Source organism: Jatropha curcas, chromosome 2, assembly GCF_041381405.1.
Source record: "Jatropha curcas cultivar XTBG-Jc1 chromosome 2, XTBG_Jcur_1.0, whole genome shotgun sequence".
Taxonomy (NCBI): domain Eukaryota; kingdom Viridiplantae; phylum Streptophyta; class Magnoliopsida; order Malpighiales; family Euphorbiaceae; genus Jatropha; species Jatropha curcas.
In genome coordinates, this window is record NC_143152.1 from 28202201 (window position 1) to 28221261 (window position 19061).

The 19061-nt window shown below is 32.1% G+C and overlaps 2 protein-coding genes across 4 annotated transcripts; one reads left to right on the plus strand and one right to left on the minus strand.

The window, feature by feature from the left end:
- The first annotated feature begins 3375 nt into the window (after positions 1 to 3375).
- On the plus strand, positions 3376 to 7094 carry SCR (GRAS family transcription factor). The gene is made up of 2 exons (XM_012235567.4): positions 3376 to 5988; positions 6382 to 7094. The coding sequence occupies exons 1-2, from the start codon at positions 3968 to 3970 to the stop codon at positions 6881 to 6883; spliced, it is 2523 nt and encodes an 840-aa protein (XP_012090957.1). The 5' UTR covers positions 3376 to 3967; the 3' UTR covers positions 6884 to 7094.
- A 2389-nt stretch (positions 7095 to 9483) lies between these two features.
- On the minus strand, positions 9484 to 16280 carry GAUT7 (galacturonosyltransferase 7). Of its 3 annotated transcripts, none has more exons than XM_012235566.3 (10): positions 15754 to 16280; positions 15504 to 15553; positions 15359 to 15406; positions 15131 to 15202; positions 13089 to 13173; positions 12952 to 12998; positions 12521 to 12822; positions 11073 to 11430; positions 10437 to 10982; positions 9484 to 10208 (listed from the first exon to the last, which is right to left on the minus strand). In XM_012235566.3, the coding sequence occupies exons 1-10, from the start codon at positions 15890 to 15892 to the stop codon at positions 9930 to 9932; spliced, it is 1926 nt and encodes a 641-aa protein (XP_012090956.1). In that variant the 5' UTR covers positions 15893 to 16280; the 3' UTR covers positions 9484 to 9929. The 3 variants fall into 3 exon arrangements, with proteins under 3 accessions (XP_012090956.1, XP_012090955.1, XP_012090954.1); XM_012235565.3 differs by having other exon boundaries at positions 12521 to 12819; positions 15359 to 15412; XM_012235564.3 differs by having other exon boundaries at positions 15359 to 15412; positions 15754 to 16279.
- Between the last annotated feature and the right edge of the window lie 2781 nt (positions 16281 to 19061).

A 19061-nucleotide genomic window follows, 5' to 3' on the forward strand; every position in this document is an offset into this window, starting at 1 on the left:
AAGTAAATTTCACCTAAAAGATTGAGAGTTTAAAATTTCAAATTATTATTGAATTAAAACCCACCAAATCGTCAATTTTCATGGTTTATATTTTTAAGTGTTTTGATTTAATTTTTATTTAATCAAATCATAAAATCAAACCAACCCATTTACTTAAAAAATGAAATAATATAATATAGAAATATGTGATTTTTTCTACTAATATAATGGCAAGTTGATTTTTAATACTTCAAACTCTATCTACTATTTAGTGACATTTTCAGTGAATTTACAAAAATAGCTTCTTGGATATTAGATAATTTACATATTTTGAAATAAATATTAAATACCCTTAACATAAATTAAATAGGAACCTGCCACGCACAGGAGTAGCAGTTGGGCAGGTCATAAAGAAGTTCACAGTTGCAAAGTTGACAGGTGCCTGAGCAATTATTAACGGCGATAATTAGTTGATTAATTTTAGTATTAATACAGACTATAAAGCATAACGGCGTTTATACTATGTTTATTAGTTTATATTTCCAGCTACTTTACTATTAACGAAGAAAAAGCAAACACAGTCTCGAAATTGGCATGAGATGTTTGCAGATGCAAATTTTTTTTTGGCTGAAAAAACGTACGACTTCCCATTGATTCTGAAAATGACTTTCTGACTCGATTGCATTTCAATCTACTTAATTTACGCCTCGTTCCTTCCAATTTCATAATAAAATATTTACATTTTTTATTTTATTTTTCCATTTCATTAATTTTACATTACACTCCCTTTGCATTATTACATGATCTTGTCTTACCTAGGCACAACTAAAGTAACATGAAAAGTATAGAATTCTCACATTAAAATAAATTCCAAAAATACAAAGAAATACGAGATCGGAAAGCCTACTAACTAATTGATTAATTATAATATTAAGTTAGGATTTTAAATAACTCATATTGTTAAATTTGAACTTGGTATGATAAAAGTCTTTTAATTTAAGTTTGAGTTTAACTCGATTCTGATTTTTTCAGAAAAAAATTTTTTTATTTTTTTAAACTCAAATTCATTTTTTTAAACCTATCAAACCAATTTTTTTGGCCAAATGTCAAATAGTTACAAACAATTTGACTTATTCTCTAATAGCGCAGTCCAAGTTTCTCTTGTTATATGAATCGTTTTATAAGTTTTTAAATGCCTTTTAGGATAATAATTTTACACAGTGACATGGGAAAAATCAAACTTGTACATGTTTGCTGAAACGTCACAGGCAATCGTTTAACCATTCTTACCTTTTTCATGCAAAATTTATTTGCTTCATATAGCTAGAAAAAATCAATAAGATTTGTTTCACGGACGGGGAAGAAAGGGTAAAAGAGAAATGAAACATTATGTTGACCCTCGAAAAGTACGTGGAGTATAATTTTATGTGAATGTTAAAATCTGAATTTAAATCGGTTTTGAATTGATGATTTCGGTTCGATTCAAATTGAATTTTTTTTTTTATTTTCAAAATGATAATCACTTAGCAGATTTTATACATATTTAAAAATCTCAATATTATTTTAATACATGATATACTTTATTTAATTTTTTTAAATATACTTTACTTTAAAAATTAAAAATTTAAAAAGTAAAACGGTAAAAAAAGAGAGAAATATTTAGGCTAAACTTATATTGTTTTAACTTTTTTTTTACCCTTTTAAATTGTTTACTAAGTTTAAAATTACATTCTTTTGAAGCATTTTTCAAAATTTTCTTATAATTTATTTAATTAATAACATTTAAACAAAATAAAGTGATAATTTATTTGATTATTTTGTAAAATTAATTAATTATTCTTATATGAGTATGAACATTCTAAAATTTATTTAAAATAAAATTTATCAATATTTTTTAAACTAATATTAATATTTTCAAAAAAAAAAATGTAACGTTAGAATCGATTTTTTTTAAAAAAAAAAACATAAATCACCAAAAATCGTGATTGAAACCGCACCGGAACCTGCCGAAACTGAAACCGGACCGAAACCGTCCATTCAAGGGCCGGTTTAAGTTCAACATTTTTAAATTTTGAACCGTCGGTTCTGTAAATCGTCCGTGCCTACTCTGAATTATAATTCGGGGGGAGAAGGAATACAAATTTTAAATTAAATGTTAGATATTGAACCTGAAACGTTCCAGGGCACCACTCTTGTCACTAGGCCAGAGATTATTTACTAGTTGTATAATTTGAGTTGAGTTGCCATTAATCAAAAATTGTATTTAATGTACAATACAAGGTACGTTCGTACAAGGAAATATATATATAACGTGAATTTAAGAACAATGAGATTGAATTGTACACACTTAACGCAATCTTGTTGGAGGACATGGGTTGTTGATGTTGTCCTTTGCTAGTGTGTTAACTTCTTCTTGTTGGTGTGATCAAAACTTAGACATAAGTACCTAAATTATACTAGTACATTATTTGTTTGGACTAACATTGTCCAATTCATTTTTATTTTCTTTTACAAGAAATGAGCTATCAAATCTATGCAACTTCTTCGCAATTATTTATGGATACACTAATTGACTAATGAAATGATTCATTTTTATTTTTCAAATCAGAAATTCAGATATTTGTACTACTTAAATTACTGCATTTTCCAATCTTACATCGAATAAATGCAGTTTGCTAGAGTAATATATAAATAAAATCTATAAACTTATTTCTTAGTCGATAATTATTTAACATTATAACTTATTAAGTTCGTAAGTCCATATTATTAATCCTTTGGTGATTTAATGACTCGACATTCAACATTAAATTGCTACAATTTTTGGAAAAAGAAAAGAAGCATTAAGGAAGTTATTGAAACAACCTAATTATTTGAAAACTAGAAAGAAAATTCAGACAAGAACCAACTATGGGGTATGTTCAAGTCATGGATTTAAGAATGATGGGATTTAATTCAACATTACCTTGTTGGAGGATATGGCTGCTTGATATTGTCTTTATTAGTGTCTTAACTTCTTCTCCTTGTTGTGTCTAAAGCTTGGAAAATCCCTAAATAATTACATAATTTGTTTGGATTAACATTTTCCAATTTATATATATATATATATATATATATTTTTTTTTTTTTAAAAAAGAGAAACTTTCAACATGAAAATATATGTCAAACCCACTTAATCACTTCATAGCTATAGCTTAATTGCATATTCAAAGAGTTTAGGAAATGGAAAAGGCAAGAATCCTAATTAACTATTTCAAGAACTTGAAAAGAAAAATCAAATTATCCAAGAAGAGAAGGGGAAAAAGGCAAAAATATTAATTAAAAAAGACACAAGTATATTAAATACTAATAAAACAAACAAGAGGCAAAAGAAAATATTAGGCATAGACTGCTAGATTATAGATAGAAATGCTAGGTGTATACAAACATAACACAGGAGACGAGGATCATTGAAATGGCCGTTGCTTTGAAGACGTCAAACAAGCAACGACGAACTACAAACCCATCTATCATCTCCAACATCCCACTCTCTCTCTCTCTTATTAATACCATTTCCCATTTGATTATCAACAAACACATGCTCTCTTTCATATAAGACGCTTAGCTAACCGCCACCAGCAAAACCCTCTCTTCCACCACCTCCACCACCACCTCCACCACCTCAATAACCCTTCACTTCCTTTTTTTTTTTTTTTTTTTTTTTGTACTTTTGTTTATTTATATTAAAATATTGATCGAAAGGAAAGGAAAGTAAAAAGGTTTTCATAGAAGGTCGTGTAGGGCTGAGAAAGAAAGAAGAATCCCAACGCCGCTCTCTGTCTCAATCTTAAACACCGTTATCTGCTTTGGATATGCTCTCTTCTTCTCTTTCTTCTTTTTCCTTTTCCTTTATATCATTGGCAACAAACTATGAGGATCAAACATCAAACAGCTGGTGCACTTTCTGGATCTCTCTTTATTGTCATTATTGCTTATTATTATATCCATTTTCATGGCTGCCTTTGCTGAAAATGGTGGGGATACTGAATTGAATGGGAGTAACAGCAACGATAGCAAGAGTAACAGTCATAGCCATAGCCATAGTACCACTGCAAGCAGTAGCAAAACTCAGGTTATAACAGGAATTGAAGGAAAAGGAAAGATGGTGAGGAAGAGAATGGCTTGTGAAATGATGGAGGTGCAAGCAGCGAATCAAAACCAGAGGTGTTATAGAAGGATTAGTAGTAATACCAATAATAACAATTCTCTTTTGGATGATAATAGTAATATTATTGGTTATTCTTCTTTGACTAATACCGTTAACCCTAACCAAAACCCGAACCCGAACTCATACCCATCACTCAACAACTACTCCACTATGATGAGTATGACTATGTTACCTTCTTCCACAAACTTGACATCTATGACGTCAGGCGGGTCTGTTTCTGTGTCTTTGTGTGGGTTTCTATCCTCTACAGGAACGACCAACTTTACTTGTAATGACACCCTTTCTTCCTCACCACAGCCACATCCACCACAAAGTCAGCTTCAGACCCCAGCCGTTTGTGGCTTCTCTGGTCTTCCTTTGTTTCCTTCTGAAAGAGAAAGGAATCGAAACGCTGTCGTTCCTGTCGTCGTCACTACTACTTCTACTACTTGCAGCTCTACTCCTCTTCCTCCTACTCCTACTCCTACTCCTACTACCATGGAAGACGCCTCCGCTACGGCCTGGATAGATGGTATTATTAAAGATCTTATCCATAGCTCTACTAATGTTTCTATTCCTCAGCTTATTCAGAATGTGAGAGAGATTATTTTCCCTTGCAATCCTAGTCTTGCTTCTCTTTTAGAGTATAGACTCCGGTCACTGGTGGAGCCAATCCCTAATTATCCGGCAGCGGTGGATAGGAGGAGAAAGGATGCGGTTCCGGCTAGAGATTACAATAATCAAGGACAAAGCTCTTCGGGTTTGACTCTAAATCTTGAAAATGTTAACATTTACTCATCATTACCGGATTCTACTGCCGCCGCATCAGTGACTGCGCCGCCCGTACTAAATCAGTACTCTAGTTGGGTATCGTCACCTCCGCTGGTTTGCCAAACGAACAATCAAGTCCATCTTGTTCACGATCAACAACAACAACAACAAGAAGCCAGTCCGTCTTCTACTTCAGTTACACCACCTCTTCTCGCATTGAATCAAACGCATCCACAACAACAAGAACAGGAAAAATCCTCATCTGCCGAAACAGAAGCCGCAGCAACCACTGGAATAGTTACAACGCCGACTTCATTACCAGCGGCTGCAGGAACTAGCGTAAGAGAGAAGAAAGAAGAGTTACGGCAACAAAAGCGTGACGAAGAAGGCTTACACCTTCTAACTTTACTTCTTCAATGCGCAGAGGCAGTTTCTGTAGATAATTTCGAAGAGGCGAATAAGATGCTATTAGAGATCTCAGAACTCTCGACGCCATACGGCACGTCGGCGCAGAGAGTAGCAGCCTATTTCTCCGAAGCAATGTCTGCAAGGTTAGTGAATTCTTGTTTAGGAATATACGCAACGCTACCATCAATGCCTATTAGCCATACACAAAAAATGGCATCAGCTTTTCAAGTCTTCAATGGAATTAGCCCTTTCGTTAAGTTTTCTCATTTTACGGCTAACCAAGCAATACAAGAAGCTTTTGAAAGAGAAGATAGAGTGCATATAATAGATCTGGATATCATGCAAGGGTTACAATGGCCGGGTTTATTTCATATTCTAGCTTCAAGACCTGGTGGACCTCCGTATGTTCGTCTTACAGGGCTGGGCACCTCCATGGAAGCTCTCGAAGCTACTGGAAAGCGTTTGTCTGATTTTGCACAGAAATTGGGACTTCCTTTTGAATTTTTCCCGGTCGCCGATAAAGTTGGTAATTTAGACCCAGAAAGGTTGAATGTTAGCAAGAGAGAAGCAGTCGCCGTTCACTGGTTGCAGCATTCCCTCTACGACGTCACGGGTTCCGATACCAATACTCTCTGGCTATTGCAGAGGTAAATATCCATTTTTTTTATTATAATATATACGTGAACACAAGATCCCAGAACCAAAAAAAAAAAAAAAAAATCTCCTTTTCTTTGTTTTTCTTTTGCTTTACAATTTTTTTATGCTGTTCTTTTATTTTATCTATTAAGTTTGAATTTCACTTTCATTAAAGTCATGATGTTGCTAGCTATTTAGTTATAGTAGTAGTCACTGCAAATTCGTAGCTATCAGTTGTTGCTTAATTCTGCATATAAGACAAGATTTTCTTGATCCCATGGAATACTTCTAACTAGAAACCATTTATAATAAATGTGTTTTGGAATTTTCCTGGAAACTAAATTAAAGGTATCGAATTGGCAGATATAGCTTATTAATGCCAATGGCTTTGAATTTGATTTCAGGTTGGCACCAAAAGTGGTGACAGTAGTAGAACAGGACTTGAGTCATGCAGGATCATTTCTGGGTAGGTTTGTAGAGGCAATACATTATTACTCGGCTCTGTTCGACTCACTCGGAGCCAGTTATGGAGAAGAGAGTGAAGAAAGACACGTAGTAGAGCAACAGCTACTTTCTAGAGAAATACGTAATGTTTTAGCAAGAGGAGGGCCGTCAAGAACTGGAGACCTGAAATTCCATAACTGGAGGGAGAAACTACGGCAATCTGGATTTAAAGGCATTTCTCTTTCCGGAAATGCTGCTACTCAGGCAACTCTACTTCTCGGTATGTTCCCTTGTGATGGTTATACATTGGTAGAGGATAATGGTACTCTTAAACTTGGGTGGAAAGATCTTTGCTTGCTTACGGCTTCTGCTTGGCGGCCTTTTCATGCTACTACTAATACTGGTACCATTCATCAATACCATCATCATCATCTCCATCACCACCGATTTGCCACTGCATAATCTTTGCTGGGAAATTGTTAGTGTGAGTTAAAAATTGTTTGGTCGTAGCCTCCTCTTATACCAATTTGATTGAATAGTTTGTTCTTTAATGTGTTTGGTTATGTTTTACCATATGGTTACAATATTATCACTCATTTCGGATCTCTAATGTGAAATTCTGAGGGATTTTGATTTAGCACATGTAATATATGAGAAAAATATTTTTATCTAATTTTGTTCGATATGTGTGTGTGCACTTCCAAATTTATATAAATTATTTTATATTATTTACGTTAAAGTAAATATTCTGTGAGGTGAAGAAGCTAAAGAACCACCATAAAAGAAGATTCAGATTGAGAGAGAGAGAGGATCAGAATTCAGAAAAGAAAAGGGTATTGGAGAGTGAGAGATGAGAAAAAGGAAATCATCACAGTTTTGGTACCAAAGTATAGTGTCCATGTAGTTAAGTTAATCACGTGATTCTTCTCTTTCTATTTTCTCATTCAATTTTCTTTTTTTTTTTTTTAATTCTTTTAACACATTGCACATATATATGAATTTGATTTTTTTTTTTTAATAGAATGGCATAGTTTATTTTTACATCATCATATATGTCATTACAAATAAGATTATTTGGAGCAATAATAGTTTTTTTGCACTACTTAGTGATGAAAGTTAGTAGCAACAAATCCGAAACGAAATTAATTTCATATTTGAAAGTATACAAAGATCTGCACAAAACAGTGAATGTCTGCGATCACTTTATTTATATAAAACGGTAAGGACTATATAATAATTATCTTTAGAGTGTGTTTTTGACATTTTACAATCACTTAACGAAAAAAACTAATCATAGGACAAGAACGTCAATATAATTTTGAGAATTGAGTATTTGAGTAAACCCTTGAGACTACATAGTAATTAATTACTCAACATAAAATTGTAGAGAATTTTAACTTCAATCACTTGTTAAATCAACTTTTTCTCAGTTAAAAAAAAGCTTAAACACTGATAATTTGAGCTCTTTAAAGATTTCTAATTCAGGTAAATCTCTTATTCTGTGTCTAGTCTAGGTGGGTTGAAATTGGGAAGATAAGATAGGAAAATATCTCAGCATGATGGAAAATATTTTTTTGTTTTTTACTTTTATGGTTAACAAAGGAGTGGAGGAGAAATTTCAACTTCAATACAATTGTTTGTCTTCTCTTGTCTTGTTTAAGATATAACTTTATTACTAGGGTGAGTTTGGAGGTGCATTGTTTTATTTTCTTTTCCTACGAATTCCCTTATTCTCCAACCAAACGTGGTGTTAAAGTTTTTTTATCACGTGACCCTGAGGAATAGCGAACAAATATGAAATACGCTGTTTGGTGCAGCTTTTCCACCTTTTTTTTTTTTTTTTTTCTGTAAATTTTTTTTTCCAACTTCGTATAAACTGGATGGGACTCAAACGTGAAAGAGTGAAATCTCTTTCCGTTTTTGTACGTTGGACTATAAATTAAAAAAAAAATTAAAATTCGTTCTAAATTTTAATCAAATTAATAGATGAAAACTTTATTTTTTAAAAAAATTCATAATTTAATATAATACTTCCATTTAAAATAGTTTTTATTGACCGTCAATTGATTAAAAAACTAATCTTTTAATTATAGTCAAATTAATTATAATATCTCTAACTCATTATTTATATTAACATTTTGGTCGCTCCATCCTGTTTTGGATGGATGGGACCAAAAGCTAATAAAAGTATTATTTAAAAACTTTATAATTGCTTTTGAAAATATAGGTCCCCATATTTTTATTTGATTGTAATTTAAGAATATACTAATTTTTTTTTTCCTATAAATTATCTATAATCAGGCTGAGTATTCTTCGCTTAAACGGACAAATTGAATAAATTCGATTTTTATACTTTTTTTTTTTTTAAATTTAGTTTTCATGAAGTTTAAAAAATACGCTCAAAGCCATTAAAAAGCAGTTTAAAACGGACTGAACTAGTCTGATTTTTGTACTCTATTTGGTTCAGTTTAATTTTCATTTCAAAATTTTTGATTTGTTTGACTTATTTTGATTCAATTTGATTTTAAAACTCAAACCGATGGTTTGGACACCCTACCTTGAACCAAAACTGGGTAGTTCCAAATGTGACAGTCTTGTTCAAAATCTGTTTAGTTTTTAAGGTGTACCAAAACTATAATGAATTCCAGCACGTTTTGGTCTAGTTGGAAATGATGAAACCATGGCTATGCTTGTATATTTGCCGGTCTTCAGTAACAGGAATCGTACATGCGAATGAATTATTTCTTTTGACAGTTCGAAAGTTGCTATGTCATCTTACCAAACACTGTTCAATTACCAATGCTTTTATTCAAAATCGTAGATAGAAGGAAAAAGAAGCACATGAACCTGATTTGCCCAAATCACATTTTGTTTGGAAAAAATAGAAGGAAAATACAAGATGCAACCCAGGATAATTAACAAGCCAATTCAACTTATAAATGATTAGGCTTATCATTAGATTGATACAAAATGTAAATATCAGACACTAATTTTCTCATGAAAAAAAAAAAAAAAAACTTTGTTCTAAATCAAATAATAGAGGACCTGAGAAAAGAATTAACTTACTATGACAATCAAAAGACTAATTTCTCATTCATCATTTACACCATGAATGGCAATCGAAACTTTTTCGAATCAACATACAGTTGCACATTTTCGTCGTAACACAATTGTTGTTATTGTCAAGGATTTGAGTGCCACTCGACTTACCAATCAAGAAGCAGAGAATGGAGTTGTTTCCTCTCACTCCTCGAACCAATACGCCAAATCAGTTCACAGAAGCATATGCCATCTCAAAGCATTAGTTCCCTTCCACTTTGCAAGACAATAAACGATATTCCAGTCTTTTTATTTGCCAAAATATGAGAAGGGTATACTTTGCCACCGACTTCCCTTTGGTAACCCAGCTCAAAGAAAAATTCTCAGCACTGAAAAAATAACATCTACATATTCATGCTTCTCATGGGTATATTTTTCCAGAAAACACAGCAACCCGACCACCTACTCGTTATTGATTTACATTGCACTCGCCCAGGAATTGATCATCTCGGTTTAGAAAAGTTTTCCAATAGTGTTTATATTTCGGAATTCCTAGCTCCAACCAAGGTTTCATTTTTCCATTATAGTGCAAAACTGTAGCATTCATAATGACTTGCACTTGAAGCCCATAATCATGACCAAGTCCTGACAAAGCCCATGTATTGTCAAGAGCATAAATTTGATCCTGAAAGGTAAGCAAGCTTGCACTCAACGCAGTAGCTTCAACTGATTCTGTCAGCTTGCCAACCTGCTTTCCAGAAAGAGGTCAAGAAAACAAATGAGAAGTCCAAATTGCTAAATAATTTTTCGTCACTTGTCAAACTTGAATGCAAAATGAAAAAATAGAAACCAAACTTCATTTATTCAAAGAGAAAATTAATTAGACATCTGCGCAGCAACAATTTTGTCAAACGAGATAAAAGAAACAAATTAGCAAAGCATAATGGTGGATAAAACAAGTAACTTGAGTAGTCACCTGTTGCCTAAATTTCTGGAAAGTTTCTGTAAGATCCAGTTCTCTCCACCTAGCAAGATCAATTATATTTAATCCGGACATCCAAACACAAGAATTTTTGTCAAAGTTATTTTCACCCAAATAAGATGTAAGCTGACCCAACCGCACCGAACATAATTGCAAAGCACCATTGATTTTCCCTGCCATGTTGATATTCCATAAATCAGACAAGTCACGCTGGACAGCAACATCATCATCTAGAACCACGACTTTCTTCAAGTTTTGGAATATATATGGGAGAAGATAGTGAGCATGGGAGAAAACAGATAAGTATTCTGTTTTAAAATCAGTTCCAGATGGATTATCAGCACTGTGAAAAGAAACTCGGAACTCGACAGGCAGGGACATGCTTAACAAAGATGCCTTATCTTGATAGCCTAGGTCAAGTTGTTCGATGTTTAACACTTGAATGACAGCTTCCCTGAAAGTATTTCTAAAGAACCACAACCGCATTCCAAAATAATTTTGTTCATCTGTCAGCACATGAAAAACCAGATTCCCACTATCCTGCAGTGAGGAGAATAACCCATTAGTACTAGTATCAGAACTTATAGGCATTTAACAGAGAAAAGTGCAAAGAAGAATACATGAACGTACTCTTGTTTGTGCAACGGTTGAATTTATGACAACTGAAGATGCAAGTACATTTTTGGAGAATATAACATAGTGATGCAATTTAGGGTCTGAAAATTTCTCTGAGGAAGAGAGTACTATATCACGTAAAGAAGAATTGAAATATTCCACAGTAAGTTTCATGGACAGACAGTGAAGACTCTTTGGCATGGTCTGAACTGCAAGCTGATAGAGGAAAGCGCTCTGCTTCATGTGAAAGTTAGCTTCATCCTCGGTCAAATCAAGTATTTGTCTCAATTTCTTGTCAACGTTATGGCATTCTACAGTGCATGTTTTAGCTTTGGCTATTGCAAGCTCCATTTTCTGAAAATTCTTCTCAATTCTGGTCAACGAGACAATAAGTATCATGCTTGGGCAGAAACTATGAGAACTTACAGTTCAAGCACATTACATATGCTAACTCAGATAGATCAACAACTACAACTTCAATAATTCTAACAAAAGAGAAATGACCAACATAACAACTCTAATACCTTGACGACCATATAGATAAAGCTGAACAAACAATGATCTCACTACTCTATGAAATGTGGTAACTGATAAAACCAAAAAGAAAAAGTAAAACACATACACAAGACAAACTAGAATAAAACCTTTAAATTCCAAGATACTGCCTAGAATGAACACTTTATCATTAGCAATGACAGCAGAAGAAATGAAATGAATTTTAGGAAAATGACTATATTCACTATACCAAGAATAAGGCCCATAGCTGAAAAATTAAATGGTTGAACCCATCAGAGAAAGAATGTTAACTAGTTCTGGCAATAGGTACAAACTCCGAGTATTTTCCACTTCCAGCAGCTGTATTAGAATTTTCCAGACAAAAAGCACAAACAGGGAAATACAAACCCCAGTGCTAGTCCTATCTAAGAAGGGTAAACAAAAGGCTGATCAAGAAAAGGCCTTGGCAATTTTTCAACAATGTGGTCCCCCTCTTAAAGACTTGGACTCTATCCATATGGATGCAGAATCCAAAAATTAACCCCTAGCACTGGAACTTTATAGCAGATAAACATCAAGCCAGTTACAGTACAGAATCAAGCCCCATCCTACAAGAGATTTGCCCCTCTTTTTTGAAACATCTGAATAAAATATATATCAGTTGACAAAAATAACAGAACTCATTATGAGTTTCCAAAATTTTGAAGATAGTTATCACTAGCAAAAACACAGTGAATGCAAGTTATACCAAGTCCTATAGCATAAAACAAATTTTTTATATAATAACAGTACAAAATATATTAACTCTGCAAAACAAGCAAATGCACGATATGATGATAACAATAAGGAATATTAAGTATAAAATGAAAATTTTAGGTTCCTTCCTTGATACATAATACAAAAACCTCATTAACAAATTCCATGGTCACAGGATAAGGGACATTGCACAAAAACTTGCAATCACTTACTGTGGAGGAAGATCAGCATCTGTTGTGCTTTCACTGAGAACTCGCTCAAAATCTTGAATATTATGTCTCAATTCTTGAGATAGCTTGTTTTGTGCTGGAAGCTTGGCAATACTTGGATAATATGATCTAGCTACAAAAAGCCGGTCCTTTAATTTTTTCACCATAGCATCCTTCATATCCTCTCTATGTTCTCCACGCCATAGGCAATAACTCCCGAATCTAAGTTCACATAATTTTTCGCTTTCCTCAACTACACTTTTCTTGGGCTTAGTTATTTTGGGTATAACAGTTTTATCACGCTGCTATATATATTTAAAGAAAAAGAAAAAAGAAGAAAACAAAAGAAAAAAAAAGCAGAAGAAAAATTAAAAACTTTAAACGCATGTTACGTGAGAAACTAACTTTGCAGTAAAACATTGAAATGTGCATACTTCAACAATTAGTGGTCGTGGCAAAGAATGAGATGGCACTGGGGTACCTGTTGATTGTTTTTGAAAAAAAAAACTATGAAGTCTTATAGTACAAACAATTAACTAAGCAACACTTCAAGAGAATGAACTTGAAAGACCTCTTTGTTGTTGTTGGCCATCACGCTTTAAGTCTGTATTGCTACTTACATTTGTTGCTTCATTTGTATGATTTCTAAAAGCATTCTGAGAAACAAAATAAAACATTGTGGAGTAAGCACAATCTTATATTAAATACCTTTAGTACATTCTAGAAAAGAAAAGACATTAAAATTATTCATAAAGAGGCATTAAAGGAACAGGACTGCGAATTGATTGACAAAGAAAAAGAAACTGAAAAAATGACTCGAAAATTTGAAAGAGATCCCTTAAAATGTGGGAAAAAGAAAAAAGAAAAAAAAAATGAACATTCATCAAAAGAACCAAATAATGAACACTAACAAAGCTAATGCGAGAGGGGGAAAGTGCTGTATGCTTTGGGACCCAGAAAGCCAATAGCATATTTTAAAAGTTCAAATTTGAATGGAAACCATTCAGTACCCAAAATGAATCACTGGCAATATCATTTACTCCACTAATTTAGAAGGCAATTATCAAGGATAATTTACTGAAATTAAATATAAAAACTAAAGAAGAGTATAGATTTAAAACCCTAAATCTTTTGATAATATATGAAACGGGGTGGAAAATAGAAGCATCACTAATATGGCCAAAGAAGTTCAAGATTTGGAAAAAGAAACAAAGAGAAGAGTGATAGAAAGGAATGCAATCCAACTGTTAGGTATAGGATAGCATGTTTGGCAGGGATAGTTTGGCACAGCAATCATATAAAAAGAGTCAATCTTCCCATGTGGATATCTTTGGGTTTTTTTCACCCACATTAGAAGTGTAGCAGAAGCCAGAAGTACTTCTCCATCAAATCTTTTTAATGTGAACAAAATATATCATAAGACATATTTCAAAATTCAAAGACGCCTATGTCTTTGATATGCATCACATTTTCATTAGATTAAATGATTAAAAAAAAAAAAGAATAAATAGATGCCTTTTTTCAAATTACTTTAATCAATATATGTTAATTATGGTTTCATTCCCTTATGAATACTCTGTATTTATTTTGAATTAAACGTGTCTTATTCTATTAATTCTTTTTTGCATTTCCTAAGAATTTCATTCAACTTTTTTATTTTATTCTTGTATTGCATTAATGATAAAGGTTCATGCCTTCTCAAAATAAAACTTATAACTAAGTCAACTAGAACAGACACTTTACCCTTCTTTACTCCCTAAAATCTCTCTCTATTTTCTACAGCTTCAAATGTCCTGAATGATAATTGAACCTCAGCCCTTAACTGAGAACCAAAAGAAATGAAAAAAAATAATAAAAGGAAAAAAAAAGCACATCATAGTTATGTTTCCAAGTCCTCATATTTGATGCCACCCCGATTGCCAACCAGAACCACTAACCCAACACCTGCATAAGGCTCTATCTCTCAATGCTTGTTTTGTGTTTTCATGATGGTAACTAATAGAGTTTGTTTTTTGAGTTGCCTAATGTTACAGGATGTGTGGAAACAGGTGGACATCCCCTCGGAGGGTCCTTTTTTTTTCCCTTTTTCACCCCAAGTCAAGTATCTTAATAAGAGGAAGAAAGCAAAAGGTCTTAAGCTTTCAAAGGGGCAAGATGTGTTTGTGGTTGAAGCATAATGTAAGAATAATTAAGAATAATCATTCAATGTCATAAGTACTATGGGATAAGAACTTAGCATTTGGCTTCCTTGATTCTGCCAACAGTTGTTTTGAAATTTGTGTAGCAGATGAAAAGCAGGATTCAACAGCTCTTTTTGTGAATTTAGTTTAGTTTTTCCCCTTTTTGCAGAAGATTTCTCATCAATCTGTGACCTTTCTGAACAACTATCTGTCTGAACTGTTTTGCTCCACTAAAATCAGATGTCATATCATCTAGATTGACACATTTTATCTACTCATCTGCAAACTTAAGTACATGATCATTCACCTATTTGACTAGACAAGACAAACTTAGCCCAGCAATTATAATATTAAGCACAAAGTTAGACACAAATGTTCAACCGTAATAGTACAATAAATAAAGCATTGATTAACAGCGAATTCACTTGCAAACCTCTAGATGTGGAAGGGTTGGCCCAAAACGATCTATAATTTCCTGTATATTGGATTTGTCCCTTGTATTCCTCTACAAGTAAATAAAAGGACAAGCAAATGAAATTCCCTATTTGAGTTGGAAGCAAATAAATAAATAAACTGAAACTTGAAGAAGAATTTTCAAAGAAGCGTGATAGTCAATAGCGGAATTTACTATTAATATGACATTGATCTGGAAATGAAATACCTCAACATTGGCTACAGGACGAGTCCCCTGATCAACTCTTGCATCATTCTGATTCTTTGATTCAAGCAGAAAAAAAGAAAAGTCACAGAAGGTTCGTAACTACCATTTTATCAGTTACAAATCACTAATTAGTTTAAACACTCACCGAACCCGAACCCGAACCAGAACTCGAACTCGCTCGATCAGAAACGTACCCTAAGAAAGTGGCAAGTCAAAAAAAGAAAAACATCAACAAACGGTAATACAATTTGATGTTTTGGAAATATAACAAAGAGATCTAAAGTGCATTCAAGTGCAGATTGAATTCCATTAAAGGCAGGTATGGATCTGAAAAGATTCGAATAGCAATTAATAAACGGATCTAAATCTAGAAAACAGAGAGAAAGGAAAAGTACCAGTAGAGTGAAAACCATTGTAAAGGCCAAGTAAGAAGACGAGGGGAACGAGCATAGAAAGAACGACAAGGAAAAGCACTCCAATCGCCAAACACCTCCATCGTCTTTTCCCCGAATATCCCCCGCCTCCGCCTTTCATTACCCTCCTCCGCCTCTGCCTCTGTCTCTACCTCTGTCCTCCACCTTATTTTATATTTATTCTTGCTCCTCCGGCGATTTCTCGCCGTCTTGTATAATGAATGGCGGAGGAGTTCGTTAGGGACAAGTAGTAGTATGAAGCGGAAAAAGCGGAAAATGGTGTGTATATTTGGAGATGCGAAAAGAAATATAATATATAAAAAGGAAAAGCGTTTGTCGCTAAAAAGAGCAGTGAAGAGAAGTGAGCGGCGGTGAGTGAGTTGTTGGTGTTCTTCTTCTTCTACTACATTCGCAGATAGTAATTCCGTTTCTGCTTAGGCATCTTCTTGATTTGCTTTTCATTGCCCACACAAACTCTAACTCTATATTCAAGAATGTTACAGTTGGAGATTTGCACATGACGCTAATATTATTACTATACAAATCTTGCTTTTTTTTTAAATTATTGTCTTTATTATCTTGCTTTTTTTAATTATTATTTCTTTTGGTATAAAAAGAAAAAATGATATATATTTATTTCACATAATTTGTATATAATTAATAGTTGATTATCGGTTAAAATGATAACAGTTCTTTATTATTGATTTATATTTTCAGCGAAAAAACAGTTAAAATCTTATTTGTGTTAATTATTATTTTTCTTTTAGTTTGTTATTTATTTATTTATTATAATAATTAAAAACTAATTAAATCAATTAAAAATATAATAAAATATTTTTAATTTGAATAGATTATTTGTCATATATAACTAGTATCCATAAAAATTAGAATTTAGGAATAAAATTTATTTTACTCTTGAAATTCTTTTATATACATATATATATAATATTTTTGATGTACTCCTTGGTAGGCAAGCGAGGCACTGTTTCAGGTTTTCTTTCTTTTCCTGTAAAAGATTAAAAAAAACAAATGCACAAAGAAAAAGATATAAGAAAGATGTGCTCTAAATATTTTGTTTTTCCTTGTATTAAGGAATAAGGATAAAAGATTTATACGGGGAATTCTAATGTGCTTTGGCTTTAATTGCTTTTGTCGCATATAAAACCATGCCTTTCATGCGAGTTGGCCGTTTGAATTTTAAACCAACATCTTCAATGATCAATTTTGTATTTGGAATTATTCTTTTTTCACATTTATGATTATATTTTCTCAAATCCTACTGTATAATTTTTTTTTTTTTTCTGGTTGATAGTGTTTTGATAATAAAAATTGAGTCAATGACAAGCAGTCAATTTGGTCATAAAGAAAAAAGGAGCCAATTAAAATAAAAAAAAAATTAAAATTTTTTAAGATGTGAAGTGAGTTGATTTGGTTCAGTCTGATCTTTTCTTTCTCTTAATTTGGTAAGTTTTGTAGTTTTTAAATTTTACATTATAAAAACCAAACTAAAAACATAACGGAGTTGTTTGTTTTTTCTGAAAATGCTTTCCATAAAATTGAAAAACGCAATTTTATATTCAAGTTTATCAATTTTGCCAAACCATAAAAAAAAACTCTGAATTTTGCAGATTGTTTTAATTATAAACCAAATGCAATTTTCTTCTTTATGAATTTAAAAATTAATTATAATTATACCATAATTTAAAATTGAATCCATTTTATTTAATTTTAGTAGGACTCACATTTTATCTCATGGTTAGCTTAACTGAAACAATTAGTTAAATTAAAACATGCCGTTTTGTTTTTAATTAAAAAATAAAACAAATCTCCAAATCATATGCCACTGTGGTCTTCATTCTGGTTGTCCCTCTTCTGCCTCTCTCTGCCGTCAATGTGGAGGGCCATCACTAGACTAATCTCAATACCCAAATATTCAAAAACTCAACAACTTGGCCCCAGCTAGAATAATCTCATTCTCCCTCATCGATAAGCTTTGTCTTCAATGGTTTTCAAATCTCAATCTTAATTATATAAAGATAATTAATAATTAAGCATATTCTGATTATTATTAATATTATTATTTAAGGCTTAAACCTTTGCTTGCAAGATTGGCAAGTGATCTCCATGCACGTAGAATCTATCTGCCCCCACGCAACTTGTTTCCGTTTTCCCGTCACTGAAATCACAAATGGGACCTGCTAAAACGGATTGGACTGAGACTGATTGATAATTGGAAGTCTATTGATGGCCCTCCAAATTGAGAGAGAGAGAGAGAGGGAGAGAGAGTGAAGACGGGTATGATTCGGAGATTTGTTTTTTTTTTTTTTTTTTTTAAATTAAAATCAAAACGGTACGTTTTAGTTTAATTAATTACTTGGGTTATACTAACCAACCATGGGAGAGAGAGAGAGAGAGGCAGAATTAAGACGCGTATGATTTAGAGATTTATTTTTTAAAATTAAAAATAATATGGTGTGCTTTAGTTTAATTAATTGCTTGAATTAAATTAACTATACAAGAGAATGTGAGTCTCATGAAAATTGAATAAAATGAGTTCAATTTCAAATTATGACGTAATTATAATTAGTTTTCAAATTCAGGATATTAAAAGAAGAAAGTTACGTTTGTAGTACAATTAAAACAATCCACAAAATTAAGAATTTTTTTGATTGTTTGGCCAATTTTCTATGGCTTTATGCACACTTGTATTGCACTCTAATTTCACTTTATTTTAATCCGTATATCAATTTCATCGTGAACTTTAATTTTATATTACAATAATATCCTAAATTATAATTAAAACTTAATTAAAAAATATATTAATATGAAACCCACTATGGACTTTATTCATATAAATTCAAAAACACATTAAATTAAAAAATTATTCTTGATTTAAAACCTAACCCACGACTTATTCTTTCTTCTTTTACCAAAATACTGTGTGTGGAATTAAGAAATTTTAATATGAAATTAAAATGACTATAATACGGTCTAGACTTTTAGAATATATTATTTTAACTATTTTTAATTAATTACACTCAAGTTATTTATATTAATATATTAATTAATGCAGCAGATCGATATTTATTAATTATTCTTAAACTCCTTATATTAATATATTTGAAATAATTTTTATTTTATTTTTATCTAATAAACATAATTATTTTTATAAACTTAATTTATTTCTTTAAAAAATAATGTTTTAAAATTACTTGTTCAAACCAAATAGTAACGATAAATCAAACTGAATTTTATATGTTACCATATTTAATATATAATATAATTTTTTA

Coding starts and splice junctions, on each gene's coding strand:
- SCR (XM_012235567.4), top strand. CDS start 3,968: ATGGCTGCCTTTGCTGAAAATGGTGGGGATACTGAATTGAATGGGAGT. Junction 5,989..6,381: donor ACTCTCTGGCTATTGCAGAG/GTAAATATCCAT, acceptor ATTTGATTTCAG/GTTGGCACCAAAAGTGGTGA.
- GAUT7 (XM_012235564.3), bottom strand. CDS start 15,892: ATGAAAGGCGGAGGCGGGGGATATTCGGGGAAAAGACGATGGAGGTGT. Junction 13,174..15,130: donor CAACCCTTCCACATCTAGAG/GTTTGCAAGTGA, acceptor TTTGTTTCTCAG/AATGCTTTTAGAAATCATAC. Junction 11,431..12,520: donor GATGCTGATCTTCCTCCACA/GTAAGTGATTGC, acceptor CTCGTTGACCAG/AATTGAGAAGAATTTTCAGA.